At 44.2% G+C, this 17,767-nt stretch overlaps 1 protein-coding gene across 1 annotated transcript in view; it reads right to left on the reverse strand.

Annotated features, from left to right (window-relative positions):
• AFF1 (AF4/FMR2 family member 1) overlaps window positions 1–17,761 on the reverse strand; it is a 66,303-nt gene extending 48,542 nt beyond the window's left edge. The window contains exon 1 of the mRNA XM_014311947.2: window positions 17,740–17,761. Coding sequence (XP_014167422.1) covers window positions 17,740–17,756 — 17 coding nt within the window. The 5' untranslated portion in view covers window positions 17,757–17,761. The remainder of the gene's footprint in view (window positions 1–17,739) is intronic.
• Between the last annotated feature and the right edge of the window lie 6 nt (window positions 17,762–17,767).

Genomic DNA, 17,767 nt, shown 5'->3' on the forward strand with positions numbered 1-17,767 from the left:
CCCTAAGAACTGAGCCCCTGCAGCGCCCAGCGACTTTTGCAGGAACTGGGAACTCTCAGATGTTCTTCAAACATGACAGATCCTTCATAGACTCAACTTAAACCCCAGTGCAAATGGCTATGCACTAAAAACACACCCCAAGATTTCTCAGCCTGTGGTCCAGGAACCACTGAAGTCTCAAAGAGGAAAAAGCAGATTTGTCAAAAGATGCAAATAACTGTCAGTAACAACCTTTTTTGTGCCTACTCAAGAAAGGCAAACAAGTGAAAAGTTTATGACTTGGACTTTCCCTCACACCCTGAAATGTTTAAAATCTATTATTTAGTCATAAACTGCCACGTACAACAGCAACTTAGGAAATCTGAAAAAATGTGACAATTATAGAGCACATAACTATGGTGCCACAGCCGAAGACCTGCACAAACGAAGAGGCAGCATCTGCACTTGTGTTGCTGCAGAAACGAAGTCTCTAAAGTAACCCAGGCTTTCAGCCTCTCCCCATGCAGGTGACGTTAATAGAACAGTCAGAAAAGATGTTAATTATAAGTTAGACGGGGACACGAAAGCTGTCATTCTCCATTTAAATGCAAATATATTAGAAGGGCTTTTAAGAAGGTGTGATTGTGTGAAGTGTAATTACAAGGAAAGCAGACAAGGAGTTGATGAATTTAAGGTTTTGTTTGTTCTGGATGCGGCAGGCAAATCAGGAAATGTGAAAAATTTAAATCACCGGGTATGTGCAATGAAAAATCCTGACCACTTCGCCAGTGCAAGGCGTTCTGTACGCGGCAGGCTCAGGCACACATCCCAGGATTTCCAGCAGCCACGTGAGTGGTCTGACTGCCATTCAGCCCCGAAGGCATGCGTGTCTTTGTGGGTAGGTGAGTAAAGATCTGCAACTCCGGTGCTATTTCAGGGATCGGGTATGCAAGAAAGAACCCAAGCTGCTGGCGCCTTGGCTGCGGCTGATGGAGCAGCTCTAGAAGCGCAGCGTCGGATAGGACCCGAGTCCAGAACGAGTTCTCCAGATTTTAAGAGCCCTCTCATAGCTGCACACTAGGCAGCCTTGATTGCGGTGACCCAACCGTGACAAGACTGAACTTCCATGTGAGCAGCGTTTGCAGGCAAGAGGACCCCATCCATGTCTCTTGTCACCTCATCAGACAGGATCAAAAAGTTGCCTTTGCCAGATAAAACATCTGCCCCAATGGGTTTATTTTGCAGAGGTGACAGTGAAAAATAAGTTATTCTAAACTTCACTCTCTGTATCAAAATGGGAAGCATCAGTTTGCCTCTAACTCATTTACAGTGCGCTGTTGCACAGCTGAGCAAACATTTTCACGCAGCCCCAAGTGCCTCCTCGCACAGAGGAGCCAGGGCCAATCTGGCCAGGCTCAGCTGGTACACCCAGATCCCTCTGACAGCCTGCTACATCCTGCCTTTGTCTGAGAATCCGCTTCCACGGAGAATCAGCATTCCCCGCTGAGCAGGTCCTGCTCCAACTGAGAGAGGACTTTGACTCACCCACGATTTTCTCAGAAGTGACCTTTTCCCATTTTTATGGATTTAAAAGCCAGCTGCAGTCACGGAGTCTCTCATCCACAAAATGCAACCTGGCATTATTCCCGATTGCCAGAGGACGAGCGCAGGGATGCTGGCACAGCAGGGTCACCAGCCCTGCGCCCCAGCCGCTGCTGCACAACTGTTCCAGGCACCTTCCCTGCCTCTGCAGCACCTGGAGCTTGCTGCGAGCTGGAGCTCTTCCTTAATGAAAACGGAGGTAAAGCACTTGGCAACTGCCGGGAACTGAGCGTGTAGAATTGAACTCACACGTGACCATGTCAGGGCAGCACGGGGGCAATTTGGATTAAGTCAGTGTTCAGGTAGTAGGCAGGCAGCAAGAAAAATTACGGTGAGTAGACCCATTTGAGACTCAGCTTGACACGTTCTGCTCTCCAGCAGGATTAACAGCACCTGGAACACCTCTCACTACTTGGGAATGGACTGCCCTGCAGCATGACTCCCTCCCACAGGGCTTCTTCCTCTTGATTATCTACATGTCACTTACAATAAAAAACATCATGCATTTCTCCTGATTGTTTAAGTCAGCCTGAGACATGTAAACAAATTTAACTCATTGTCTTACAAACCCTAGCTCAGGAAAATTATGTGACTGAAGTAAAATCGGTGGAAGAATGCCAAATCTCAAGTTTTGTTAAGCCTGGCCAGATCCTCCAGCACTCTCCACTTCAGTGCCCGGCTTCAGCTGTTATCTCTAAGCCAAGTCTTTCTGGCAGGGCTCTTTAAATCAGCTGCATGAGCACAGGAGCAGGGTAACCACCACATGGTGAGCAGCAACCCTTTCAGAGCATGTACATGTGTGCACAACCGCCCAGCACAGGGAGAAGGTGTTCCCCAGTGGAAACAGAGGCAGAATGGTGATATTTTATTAACTCACCCACCACCAGCAAAATATCAGTGTCTCTAACGCTGAGAAGGCACACTTGAATAGTCAGAAGTGGTTATCAGCTGCTGCCCGAGCAGCCTGAAGGCTTTCTTCAGTGAAGTGGTGCATGAAATCTCCCACTGTACCCATCTGCCTCTGAATTCCTCATCTCAATGGCAGAAATCCAGCACCTGGGATAAACTGTTGTAGGCTTGCCTGGGAAAATGCATAGGGTACAACCTACATTCTACCTTATATAAAACCTGTCCTACCTGCTCATTTGCTTTTGCCTTGAAATACCCTTTTTGCTCTTCTTGTTGTTCAGTAAAATCAATACGTTTAAAGGCAGCAAGAGAACTGTGCATTTGCAGAATAATGCACAAAAAGCAGAATGTAAAAATGAAACCAGGCTTCTATTTCTTTAAAGTATGCTCTAAAACAACATTCTTTACTGGCAAACCATTAGGTAAAAAAGGCTGTCACAAACTAGTATTATCTGAAAAGGAACCAAATAATTAAGGGATCAACAAAAAACATTTCTACCTTTCATATTAATTTCCCAGACCTATTTTCATTCGTTTTTTCACACAATTGCAACATTTTGGTTCACACATATTTCCACCTTAGTGGTTATAGGAAATTAAGCCATGCTTGCTGCTGTTTCTTCCCACCCGATATCCAAATATTTAATTCCTCATGTAGCACAGAAATACTCAGTCAAGCAAAGCCCAATGGTCCCCTCCAACCTAGTTACAGTTTCTCCAGTATCCTCACAGAAATGATAAAGCTTTGAAAGAACTCTCAGCTAAAAGGCCTTAAGATGAAAAGCAAGTTACAGCAATGTAAAAAAGAAAAGAAACAATCCAGGTGATATCAGCTGTTAAATTTCAGAAAACTAATGTTTAATTTTCTATGTAAAATAATTTGTCAAGTTAAATCAAAGATTGAAATCTTACAATCTATTTTACTACCTTACTTCTTTGAGAGGATACTGAAATGCTTACTGCATGTGCAGGAAGTCAAAAGCAGTAAATATTCTATTTTAGGACTACATTAAAACTATTCAAGTGGACATGCCTTTTGTTCATTGATTTTATAGAATTTCCTAAATGCCACTAAAAAAACCCCAACATTACTGTTCTCCACTACTGTAAAAAAAGAATTTCAACAAGATACACAGTTTGTAGAAGAAAACCCGAAATGTTTAGTGAGCAGTTGCTTCATGGGTGTGCATTTTAAATCCCTTCTCACACAACACTTCTCCCCACACAGCTACCATCCCTGCACATCTGGCCAAGTGAATATATCACTGGTTTTTCCCCAGGAGCCTGCTATCAGCTGACCTTGTCCATGCTCTGACAAGCAGCTCCTATTCCATCAGTCACTCTGCCATGTAGTCCACAGGTGCCACAACCTACACGAATTGCCACATTATCGCTTCACGCACAGCTCAGCTTAGCTTGGTTCCCTTCAGCCATCCCCAAACCCCCATTTCTTAAAGAGCTGACTTCATCCAGCTTGTTATAAATGCTGTCAGACAGCTTGAAAGGGCTGGCAGTGAGACCTCTGCACAGCCCAAGAGCCTTTCACCTCAAATTTCCTGCACAGTCCAAAGGGTTCTCCTTTCTTCCCTCTGTGACCATCCCAGCTGAGAGCCAACACAGGCTCCTGGAGCTGACAGCTCAATGCAGCTCAAAGCCCAGTGTGTAAAATGTAACATCAGCCTGAGAACTTGCTCCTCTCCCAACTGCAAACCTGAAGCCATTCAAAGAATTAACTCCACATCAAACGCTATCTGTGGTTTAATTTGCTGTGAGGCATATCAAAAGCAAAACCTGCAAGTATGAGCATTTGAAACTGTCTCAGAAATATGGATATGTGGAACTCTGCCTCCTGAATCTTTAATTCCCTGCAACCTATAAACACAAGAGCAACTTCTTGTGAAACATTCTTACTGTAAATCCTTCCCAAACAACTGAGTAAATCAAAACTAACATGCTAAGAACAGGATAGTACTGTAACTAAATTGAGATTAAGAAAAGTTTAAAAATATGAAAGAGATTAATTCTTTCATACTTTCATAGGAATTAGCAGCAAACACGTCATGCATTAAAGAAAGGTCTCCTATCCTTTTGAGTTTTTCACTTACATAACAGCATGTACCAAGTAACAGGTTGGACAAGTCTTATCTGCATAGCAAGGACTACGTAGAGATTAGCAATGTTTGTTGAAAAGATCTGTTTATATGCTGAAAAGCCTATTTAAAAACCTTTCCTGCATTCTCTGCCAGATTCTAACTATTCCAAAAGTATTTTCTAATTTTTTTCATCTATACACAGAAGGGCCTGCTAACTTTCCTATGGTTCCTATCTGTTTTTCCATTTTATTAAGAGGTGCACATGCTCTGTAGCTGACTACCTCACTGTGCTGGAGTTTCAAACTGCAATCGAATCATCAGCCTGAACAAAGCAGCTCATTGTGATTCTGAAAGAACTTGGCAAGTGTTCAATCTAAGCAAGAGCAATAATCCATGACAGGGTGCATTAGGCAGGTACTGATGCATGCCTAATGCACACTGCAAAGCATATATCCCTCCAAAATACACTCTGAAGTATCTTATCTTTCCTTTTTCCTGCTTTTTAAGAATGTTTACATAAGCTGTTACTTTTAGCAACTACAAAAACTATCCCTTTAAAGAATAATAATAAACTGGATACAAATACTCTCCCACTTCAGTTTTGTACACAATTATTCAACATATTTCTGTTTTTCCAATTCAAAACCAAAAAACCAAATCAAAACAACTACAATAAAAAAAAAAAAAAAACAAACCGAAACAAACACAAGCCACATGCACCTCTGTTTAAAAAGCACCTATTTTGCCTTGGTGCTGGAAGCAGGCAAGTGCTCAGCTCCGGCACCATTAGCCACACTTGCATGCAGGCAGTGGGAACATCACCCTCTGGCTCGCACCAAATCAACAGCCAGCTCCTGTTCCCACGGGACAGCAGCACGGCTCTGGCACTGCCGACGCCACTGCAAACACTGGAAATCTCTGAGCTGCCTGCTGCTGGGTCTGCCTCTGTGTGCGCCTGGCACCGGGCATGTCCCAGACGTGCCAAGAAAGGCCTGAGCAGCACAGGGGCTTCTGCAGGCAGGTGAGGTCAGGCATCCTTGCCTAAGGCAGCACCGGGAATCCAGGAACTACACCTTGGGAAAGGGGAGTGCTGCTGGGAACCAGCAAGGCCAATTCCAAAGCACTTACCTCACCTCCCTGAGCAGCACCTGAGTGCTCCTGGAGAACGTGCTCCCTGCTAACCATGCCCTGCTCTGGAAAGCACACAGCTGTACACCACATCCACAGCCAGCTCAATACCCACCCAATTGCTATTTCACCGGCTGCTCCTAACCTAGGTGAGACATCTGAAGGATGGACAGAGTTTCTCTAAGGACTACTGTATCTTGAAAGCCATTATCATTGACATGATCATGGTCAATGTTCCTCTGAGCACATCTCCTTGGCTGCCTAAAAACACGAGGTATTTTTTGTCAACCATGTAACACAGCAACCCCATGATTTTCACAGGGAGGCAGAGGGACAATGTGTTTTCTAGCTGAAATAGCAAACTACTACATACCAGGAGTTATCTGCCAATAATTGGGCAATGTGCTGATTAATACTTTTTCTGGGTTGCCTAAGGACACTGCATGCATGAGTATCTCACCACTATTAATTAATCATTCTTTGTGCTTTTATCCTGGTAGAATTTACATGTTGCACACAGTGAATACCCTGAATGAGGCAATTTCTACCTCCAAAAGCACTTACTATTGTCAGTTTATTTGCCCTGCTTAGCCCGATGCTCAGATTGGCAATAAATCATCATTCTTAGCAGCTGAAGTGTTTAGTGTCTTTCATTCAATATTCTTTCCTCCTTGCTGTTCCCCCTGGAAGTACAGTAATCATGTGCTGAAAAGTCATTTACAGCACTGCAATTAAGAGATTATTCCATTAGGCTTTGTATTTCTATCCGGTTTTATGTTTCCATTAAAAGCACTTTGTTAAACAATTGAGCAAACAACTTCATGCAACAGCAGGAGCCTCACGAGCTGATGCTTGTCAGGCAGAGCCCAGTGACACAGCCCAGGATGGGCAGGAGGGGCTCATGGATCCACACAGACCCTCCTCTTAGGCAGGATCCCAAAACCAGGGACAGGATGGGCAGCATGACTGCAGATGGGCCAGTGTGGCATCAGCAACTGGGGGAGTGACTGCTGCCAAGAGATTGGGTGGAACTGGGGAAGAGTCCCTGGCCAGGCACCTGTGAGTGGGTGCATTCCTCTGTAAACACAGCATCATTTCTTGTACCTCTAAGAGCAGAGCAAAATTGTCAAGGAAGTTCTACTTCCATAAAAACTGACCACCTCTTCAAGGAGCAAAACCTGAGAGCCAAAGAAGTCACATTTGCCCAGGCAATGACTGTGGTGATTTCACACCAAGCTCGTGACCAAGGCTGGAAAATCCCACCAAAATGCCTCAGAAATACACGTGAGGAGTTTCACCAGGCATATCCAGCATTCTGTTCTCTCAGTGGTGACTCAGGGCACTTCCAGGGAATAAATCACCTTCTCTGATAACACCCTTCCAAGCCTCTGCCCTTACGAGTATTTTCATGGCAGCAGCCAATGAGTTCCTGTCCTCAACACCATGGTGGCAACAGACTTGGAAGGAGAATGAATCAGCACTGCCTCTCCCCAGGGTTCCTCATCCCTGCCCTCCCACGCTTGTTCCCAACAACAGCCACTCCCTGCCCTCAGGATGAAGCAGGAGGTCTGTGCTCTGCTCACCGAGGGACAGAGCAGATGCCCTACAGGAACCACTGCACCGAGCTCCTGGAGAAGGTTTTCCATTCTTACATGCAGGCTGCTGGACTTTTCCTCACCCCCTGAGTGTCTGCCCAGAGCTACACTCAGTGCCAAGCACAGAAAGCCCCTCCACAACCCCTGTCCCAGCAGCCAGCTTCCCGCATCGTCACAGGGATGCGCTGACTCAGGATTGCTTCATCTCCCTGTACTCTCTCGCTGGCCCTGAAATTCATTCATGAAACATCCACAAACAGAATGAGTAACACCCCCAACAGCAGCTGACACCTCACATAACCCAGGTAACATCCAGCCAAGCCAGCTGTAGAAAGCTAGGTATTTTCAAGAAAATGCAAGTTGATCATAGTAATTTGGAGCCATGGGATAACATTCTCCATACACACTTTTTAACACATTCAGTAACTTTTCCATCTTGCCCAATTTCTTGGTTACCACAGTGACTAAACACGAGCTGAAAAAAAGAGTAAAATTCTGCAAAGCAAAACTTGCCACAAGTATTTCTGGAAGCCACTTGAAAAAAGAGAGTAAGGAAAGAGTCTCACTATTCACGCATTTTTCTATTCTTCTTGAAATTTCCATTAAACCTCAGAACAGCTCTTAGAATCCTTTCCAACTAGCAAATGGTGCCTTAACTCCCCATTTTTTCACTTAACAGCCCTGTTTAGAAATGTGGAGCTTGTGGTAATGCATACAATAGAGAAAGAACACAGGAAATTGTAAGGTTAATATCCCTCCCTTTTCTACATCTCTTTTTCTGTCACTCCTCAGTTTCAAGCTGTGAATCAGGAATCCATTTTGAGCACTTGCTTATACACATGCAAAACCCATTCTCTGTGTAAAAGCTCCAGGTCAAGAATTCTTTTTGAGCACAAGCTCAAGCAGAGCTCTTTACCAGGAACACCCTTTTGAAGTGGACTTGAAAACTTAAAAGCCAAAGGAAATTAGAAAATTAGATACTAGCATAAATTCCTCTTTTCACTAAAGTACAACATTGCCTTACAATACACAGTTTAAGTCTCTCAAAAGATATGGAAGGGGTAGACCAGCTGGAACCCAGTGTACAAGCTGAAGGCTACAATTTGGCCCCAGATAAGGACAGCACAGAAAAACCCAGAGGAACCAATAAAATTTGGAGCAGCAGCTGTAACAACACCTTGTGTGCTCACCCTGCTGAGCCCTGGCACATCAATTCTCACCACTGCCTCAGCTTTCAGCACACCCTTGGCCAGCTGAACTCATACAAACCATTTCAATCCTCCTCTGGTTTCCTACTTTCCATTGAGACTCAGCTGTGTGTAAGCAGGATCCTAGATCTATATCTAGTCAGTGCCTGCACCTCCCTTGCACTCCCATCTTATTTGCACTCACCCACGTGAAACAAAAGAGGAAGGGGTGAAAGAATAGTTCAAGGGCCTTCTAAGAAAACTGCATGGCTTAATTAAAGACCTTTTAAATGTATCTTATTAACCTCAGCAACTGCTACTGGTTGTTCAGACCTCCCTGTCTCTAGGGGAAAGAAAGAAAAATTGAACAAGTAAAACCAAACCATTATTCACTTGGCAGATTACTGTACACAAACAGCCTTTCAAGTTGTTACATTAAAGTAAACACAGCTTATATCAATATCATCTGTACTTTTCCGTCATTAGGCTGTGAGGGAGGAGATGGCCCATTTTCAAGGAAGCAATTTTTACAAAAGGAAACCATTAACTTGATATTTAATCGATGCACAAAGGAACAGGGAAGTAAAGAAGAAATAGCCCAGAAGATGGGGATGGGACGCAGAAGAGAGTTTTCTTCACAATACCTTCTTTTATATGGCGTTTCTATCAGACTTTTCCATGTGGACAGGAGGGATATTTTCAAACAGGATTTTGATGTTTTTTCCTGCTATAGTTGAAAACAGGAGCTTTTCTTCTATTTCTACTGTTTTGACAGGCACAAATGATGGCCAAATCAGAAAGTTACAGGAATAAGCACTGTTAAGGGAGCTGAGTGGAAACAGGACTGAACACAGGACCCTTGGCTGAGACATCGTGAGCTCCATACGTGTCTCTTTATAACCAAGTACAGCACAGATACCAAAGTCAGTTCTAGCTAAGAACTGAAACCACTCTATTTGGCCAATGTTCAGCCTAAAGGACAGAATGCCAACTAAATGTTCATTAGATTTAAAAATTAACCCAGACTGCATCTGGCTTTATAAGCATTACAGGATGGGGGGTTGTGTGTGTGTATGGTCATCGTCTTCTTTGATTTGGGGTGTTTTGGTAGGGTTTGTTTAATATGCACAGCTGCTCAGTTTTCACAACAAATTCTCTCACAAGTTGTCCAAATAGCAAAACATCAACACACACCAATACAGTTGCCAAACCAGATCCCAAGAAGGTTTTGGTTGCAATTACCAGATTGTGCAATAATTACAAACTGCTTTCATTTAGTCAAGAAGTACAGAAGGAGCTTCTGGCTGTGAAACACAGTGCCACACTACATCAGCTGTCTATATTGCAAGAGGAGGAAACAGCAATAGGTTCCCTGCACATAAATTCTGTCTGTTCCTCCAAACATGCAGGAAAAAGGGATGTGTAATGAAAGAAACCTCTTTATTGTCGGTCAGTTCATCCAGTTTACTTAACTGACTTGGAAAGAAAACACCCTTTCCAAATCATTAAGAACCAGACCGATTCACATGTTTAAGTAATGGAAGAACCAGCTTGGGAGCCAAGTTTTAATGTTATCAATTTCTGCAGACTGGCAATTTCATCCATCTGTTTTACTCCACTCTGGTCCCACTTGTGCAGAGCTGCACTGTCAGTGCACCATGGCACCAAACAACAGCAATACTCATCAGTGACATGCTCAGGTAGGTACAGAAACTCACTTGGGGGCTGGCTCACCTGGAACAAAACCAAGGCTGAAGTCATCCCACCTGCCCACTAAGAGTTTGGAACTGGTTTGGAAGGAGGAGGGAAAAACAGCAAATAGTTAAAGGCATCTTCAGAGGGAAATTCTAGACTGAAGCTGCTGATGTTTTTTCTTCTCCCATCCTTGACTAAACTCTTCATTTTGATTACAAATAAATAAAGCTGCAAGGGAAAGCTTTGTGTCACTTAATTCACTAAATGACCAAGCCTTTTTTCATATGTAAAACACTGAGTTACTGAATTTTTCCAGCCAATTTAGGAAGTTATTTAGGTCTATTGTTCTCAATTCCTCATCATACAAGTCAACTTCTGCAATGGCAGAAGTACCCCAGGTCTCCGAATAATAGATCTCATTATTACAGTGTTTCTAAAAGCAGATTAGACCTTCTCAAAGAACAGCACATGATTTTACCTATTTTTCTCTCTCCCCAACGTGGGTGATTGCAGAGAATGTTCTTATGCTCTAGGACTAGTAGTTTTTTTACCCCTGTAGTGCATTACACAGAACCAGGCATTCCCTCTATGGAGGGCCACAAACCCAGTTCAGCAAAGAGAGCCTATTATTAGTTTGCTGAAGCCAGTCCATGTAAACTGGATAAGGGTTTGCAAACAGATAAAGATCACCCACAGTGTTCCAAAACCTCAGCAAAGTGATCACATTCCCTTTAAATATTAAGCCACTTGTTCATCTTGCTTCCAGAATGAAAGCTACAGAATGTCATGCATTAAATCAGAAACCCAAAATCAAACCAATGACCAATTAAAAGTTAACTGCTGGATAAAGCCGAGCACTCTGCTGCAGGGTCTCAGCAAAGAAGGGAGACACAGTGGTCCAAAAGAGCTCTTTGGCCAGCACAGCCTGCACCCACCATCTCACAGCCATCCTCCCAAAAGCCATATGCCAGAAAAAGCAGCCTCCTTCACCAGTATCATGGAGCTCACACTTGGGCCAACACAGTTATCTCACCTCTGCAGTGCACTTGCTGCCTTTCAGCTGTGCCAGCACTTTTCACAGTAAAGAAGGTCTGCAGTGACAGACAGACACACATGGCAGCTTCCAGGTAGTGGCAATTCTAAGGGAGTCTTCTAAAAATCCAAGCAAAGCTCCCTGCTGTGCAGCAGAGAGGGACAGACCAGGCTCTCTTCTGTTAGCACATGTTATTTTAGTAAAGCTAAGAAGAAAAGGTCTCTAGACTGACAGCCTGTTCTCAGCAGAGCCACAGGTTTACTGACATCAGGAAAACAACTTTTCCTAGAACAGCTTGTTCTGCCGAGGGCTTTGGGGACAGGGAAAAGAGAAGAATGTCACCAAAGCACTTCTAAACTGCCAGAATATTCCCTGCCTTCAGATTAGGATGATTTTTCCAAAATAGCCTAGGGGAGGGAGAGGAGTATTGAGAAATAGCTGCATACCAGTTACAAGGGAGAGTTTCTGAGCTCTGCTTGAAAAGATTAATTATGCCAGTAATATATTTTTAAGCAAAACCTTACAAAGTGCAGAAGAACAAAAAACCCAAAAGCAATTTCTTATCATGTCTCCAATTCTCCAGAGTCGTAAATATCCCTTTACTGCTCCACATTTTAATAATTCCTTTCCATTTCAGATGCAAGCAGACAGCTGTATTTCAAAACACAGTGCCCACAGCTCAGCTCAGGGAGGAGGCACGTGCACTGGAGCTTCTCACACACCTCACATGCACACGCCACCTGCTAAACACCCTGCCATGAAGGAGCTGATCATACACTGCTGAATACATCACTTGCTGCTTACAGCTTATACACTGTTCTGAGAAGCAAAGATATATAGAATAAAAATACTACCATATGCTCAAGAGTTTCCTCTTTTGTTTCTTTTTAAAATACTTATTACTCAGGTTTTGGTTGAACTGGTGATATAGGTGTTTGTGTGGTTTGTTATTTTTTGATGAGTTTTTGGGTTGGTTTTTGTTGCCTTTTTTTATTCACAAGTATAAAAATTAAACCCACAGTTCTTGTAGTTCTGAAAATGAGTTTTGCTGTTGTCTCTGAGGTTAACCATTAACAATTTGCTTGTTGAACTTTCTCTAAAAATTACAGCAGGGACATTATTTTCTCTTAACCTGATGGTAACATTGCAAAAACATCAGTAAAGGAAAACTTTAGGTTCCTAGCACAATAAACATTCAGAACAACTGAAAACGACAATTCTACAAACAACATCTAAGCCTAAACTAATCCAGAAGTCAAACATCTTCCTGAAGCATTTGTGACGAAGGTTGCCTAATCAAGTGTGCCTAGATCCCTCAGCTTGACAATTCTGAAGCATTAACAGGAGCAGAGCAACTTCTCAAATGCAGTTTTGTGCCCACACACCTGATCTTTCTCCCCGTTTGCCACCTCCCCCTTCCTAGACAAGAATAAGGCAGCAAAAGAAATGCACCTTTTAAAAAGCCATGCAGTTCAATAGGGGGATCAACAACTTTGCACCTCAGCCGCAAAAGAGCTGAGCTGGGGGCTGGCTCTGCACACAGCAACCGCCACAGCTGAGAGGGAAGATGGGCTACAGGAGTTCTACCTCTCACCACTTTCACAGCTGCTTGATTCTGTACTGATAGAGAATTCAACTTCACTTCCCTGAATTGTCTATGAATAGGCAACTGTGGAAAATCTTCTCCTAGCACACGCAGCAGCTCTTGTCTGTTCCCCACAAAAGCATTCTGCTGGAGAGGCAGCTCTATGTTAATCTACTATGGTAACACCTCATTTGGGAGTGATAATTGCCCCAGCCAGTCCCACACCATTCCCTTTTTTATCATGGACACAGATGAACTGTAGCAGCCAAAACTGCAAAACATAAAATAGCCAGTACATTTTCCACTATAACATACCATGGCGGGGGGGGGGGAAGCTCCAGGCTGTGTTCAAGCCTGAACAAAAAAAGTACTTTCTCTATTTTTTTGAGGCTCATGCATCTCTACAGTAACTCTTTTGTCATGCCAGGTAAGCGAACTCTGCACCCCCAACCACCCAGCACCAAAGCCAGGCCCTAGGATGACACCCTGCCCTCTGTGGAGAGCTCTTCCTCACTTCACTGTCCTCCACCTCATGGAAAACAATGTCATTGTAGCATTCCCGCGTAACTTTAAGGAGACACCTTTTCTATTCTATTTTGAAGGCATTTAAAAGCTTCATGTATCATTCACTATGACTCTTCTCAGAAGAAAAGTGCTGAGAATTTATGTACCTCATTAAAAGCTTGTTTCCTGCTCTTCATGCTGCATCTTGCAGTTGTACCAGCAAATGATTTTCTCATAAAAAGCTGTGAGAAGAGGCCTCTCTTTGTAACACAGATTCAGACACAGGAAAATTACATGACCTAAGGAAACATTCCCTTGTATACCAGCTCGAGTATGCCATGACAAATGTACTTCAAAATTTTCAATAGCCTATTGCAAATTGGAATACCCACTGCTAAAAAAACCAAACCAACCTGAAAAATCCACTTCCCTGTGAGCATCTCTGTCTTCTGTGTGGGAGTGTTTCAGCTGCAGGTCTGTCTCAGAGCAACTCCAAGCAATAAGGAATTGCAAACTGAAAATCCCCAGCAGCCCACAGAACCATGGATCATCCAGACATCTGGTTCTGGAGAAAAGAGGTTTGTATTTCTAGGCAGGGCTAGCAGCAATCAAAACCAACAGGGTTTCATGGGATGTTTTAGATTTCAATAGACAAGTAAACTCCAACAAGATATTTTTTCAGCCCTTCTTGACCACCACCAGCTGACTGGAATCCAGCATCACCAATACTGGTATTTGCCACGAAACAAACAAGTTATGAAAAGTGTCTTTACATCTGGCCTGGAAAGCTGTGAAATGACATGGAATGAATTAAAGCTGCATCATTTAATGTAGCTTCTCCTCAGGGAAAAGACTCAGCTTTACTTTCTTCAAAATTTACTGTCTTTCAAATATAGATAAAGCCACATTTTATTTCTGCAAAGCATCACCTTTTTTCTACCAGAACAGGCAGTACAGTCTCTTCTCAAGACTCTTGTGGGTTTAGCTGGTACAACTTGGCTTTAGGGGGTGGAAACAGAGGGTTTCCCAGGCTGCTGTCCATCATTACCCTTCCCTGCAGGGCTGGCTCAGGAGAAAGAGCAGTATGAGCCCAGCAGGGATGACAGCACAACACTCAGATTTCATGTTGCTCTGACTGTGTACTGTATTCACCTGTGTCCAAAGATTTGAAAATTGCATTGGTTCTGCACACCAGAAATGATGCTAACCATGACCACACTGAAAAGCAAGTTATAGATAAGACAATCCGAAATTCTTGGCATCCAAAAGAACAAAGTATTTTGTTTATCCTCCAACAGTAAATAAGTGTAATTGACAGCATCTACAGACAATTTAAAACGACCTCAAGCAGCCTGAGAAAAGCAGTCTGCACCTTAAAAAAAAAGAGGCACATATTCATCTAAAGATCCTCAGCTTGCAATTGCTGCAGCAGAGCAGGTATTTTAATGAAGAAAGAAGCAGAAATGAGATGGGCTCTGTCAGTCTGTCCCACACTCCTCCCAGGGGTCCTGCCATATTCCCAGAGCAGCTGAATGGCACATGATGAACATCACACCACAGTCGACAAGAAACTAAATTTGTCCTTATTCAGATCAGCTCTGCTTCTGCTCACAAGTTGCTGAATATACCACAAAAACCTGACACAAGCCCTGTTGCCTGGGGACACCACAGGCATCAGATCATCTGTGCACTCCAGAAGGGAGCACACAGAAAGCTACAGCTGCAAACCCACGGCTCAGCGAGCAACTTAAAAAACCCCCACAACCCCACATTATACACAAAAAAAAAGCTAACTGGAGGATGGTTTCTCCACCTAATAGCTCCAGATGTAAGCTACTTGCAGCAGCTAATGGGAGAAGCTGATCATTCTCAAACCATGCCCAACTCGCCCTGGAAGCATTTCTTATTTCTTAAGATCACTATTTTAAAGAATGCTGTGGCATCCATTAGCACATCAGTTCCTCAGTTATCACCACTACAGTTTTTAAAATGCTAAGGAGCAGCAACAGGTAGGTTTCATCACCTTGCTTCCCCTACCCTGTGTGAAGCCCAAATGCCAGGTGAGCTGCTGAGGATCACAGCACTGAAGCTGAGGAAAGGATGCTGGATTTTCTTGTTTCCAAACAAGCATCCTTCCCTGTGTCACATCACTTTCACTAGCTAAAGCAAACAGCATGTGAGAAATAGAAAACGTGAGCAGATGGAGGAGCGCCTGAAGGCCTCATACAGAGTGATACACAAACCACTACTGAGTATCACACCACCTCATCAGTAATTTACTGAGCTTGCAGAAATTGCCTGTATTTTTTGCAAAGCACAAATAAACACAGAAAGCTCACCCATTTCTTTTGTCAGCTGCCTTGCAGAGTAAACCCTCTGACATGTTTTGGCAAAAAGAATTCTGGAGACATGTGGCTTCTCAGTCCCATGCAGCAGAGTTCTCATTATTTATTGTGAATATTAACTCATCCTTTACTATTGAATAAAAGCTTCTACACACCCACAAAGCACATTTTTTTTTTCAGATGGGATGGGTACACCTGCAGATCTATGCCACTGAAACAGAAACATCGCAGGCCTTCTGGCAAATGCAATCTCTGTCCTACAGACTCATTTCTGCTGCTCATATGCACTCCTACTCTCTTTAAATGTCTTAAAACAAACAATCAGAGATCTTAACACTGATCTTCAGGCATACAGAGTAACCTCTGTACTCACTGTGCTGAAATGCTCTGACACAGTTTTACAGCTTGAGCACCTCACAGCATCCTGACAAAAGCAAAAGCCAGCACACAGGATGGAGAAGGAAGGAGGGTACAGAATGGCAGGTGCATGCCTTGTCCCCATGTCTGTCTCAAATGGCAGGTGTGGGGCACAGTCCTTCCACCTGCCCTGCAGAATTCAGCCCCACGGTCCCAGCCCTTGGATCATTTTCCTGCCTTCAGTCCGAGCCACTCAGCGTGTAACACTTGATTCTCTGCACCATTCACCTTAGGGGTCAGGGATGTGGCTCCCTGGCGCCAGCAACGCTCTGCCCTTTCCTGGCCAGCTGGCTGAAGCTGGGGGCTACTGCTGGGACCCGGCTCCCTCGTGGCCTCCTGCCACCCAGCAGAATGGCTGTGCGACCTCTGAGACATCAGGCACGTCCCTGGCCTTGGAGCGAAGCCAGGCTCCAGGGCCAGCCAGCATCCCTAGGATTTATGCTGCATCCAGCATGCGGTCCTATTACAGCAACGCTGATAATGCAGGCCAGTAAATCATGCAAAGGGATGATACAAAGGAAAAAAAAGATGCTAGAAACTCAATCTTTACCTTTTTGTTAAGTACTCTATATGCAAAATACTCCCAGTATTGGGAGAGTAGGCCATGGAAGCTGGAGAAGAGCTCAGCTGTTAACCAAGCAATCAATCTTCCCCTGCTTCTTCCCCAAACCGCAGGGCTCTGTCCTTCTCCAGTTTGTAATTTAAAGCCAGCTCGGCTTCAGACCTGCAGAAAGCACCACTGTGAAAATGCACCGTGAGCGCCAAACTTATGTGTAGGATACACCACCATTTTAATTTTTTTTTTCCTGCCTGCAGGAAAGGGGAGCAGGGTGGCTGCTTGGTGTGGGACAAAAGAGCAAAAATGAATTTCTCTCTTTGGCATTTCTGAAATGCACATTAAGGCATCGTAAAAGCTAAAAAGCATTTAACAGGTACCTTAAATAGCACTGCTCCATCAAGTACTACTGCTTAAGAAAAGCTGCCTCCCCCATACTGAGTGTGAAATTTACTTTAGGCAGGACACTCCCCCACTCCCGCAAGAGCAGGCAAAATGCTGCTTCTTTAAAACCACAGCAGAAAAGTATTTACCCAAGATCGGCGTTTTCGCTTCAATTTGCTCCCGGACAGCAACTAAGTAACCCATTCCCGTACTCTTCCCTGTTGTAACCATACCTAGAAAATGTAACCTAACATTTTCTGTGCTCGCAGCTATCCAGCAGACACAACCTGCTTCCTCCGGCCCATTCCCCATTCCAGCAGAACCATTCCGCACCCTCTGAGCCAGTCCTGGAGGCAGTGACAGAGACCCGCTCACGCCGGGCTGGTTACAGACTAACAGAAACAAACAAACGCGAGAATCAATTTCAAAGAGCTTTTAAGCAGACAAGTCCACGGGGGAGACGGAAATCGGTTTCAAGGAGCTTTTAACTTGTTGGACCGGGAGAGATTTGACGGGGAGCAATTAGGACTTTGTTTTTCCTGCTGGAAGAAAGTTTACGCTGGGAAGAGAGAGCGGGCACGGCGGTGAACAAAACGCAAGGACAAAACCCACCGGGGGCTCGGGGTAAAGCCCCACAGCCAGCTGAGCCTGAGCAGGAGCCAGGGCATCACAAACCCAGCTCCAAGCCAGATGCACCGGGCGCCACCAAAGTTATTTAGTGCCATACCTCGACTGGGCAGCCATCGCGGGGTTAT

Source organism: Geospiza fortis, unplaced genomic scaffold (genome assembly GCF_000277835.1).
Source record: "Geospiza fortis unplaced genomic scaffold, GeoFor_1.0 scaffold11, whole genome shotgun sequence".
Lineage (NCBI taxonomy): Eukaryota > Metazoa > Chordata > Aves > Passeriformes > Thraupidae > Geospiza > Geospiza fortis.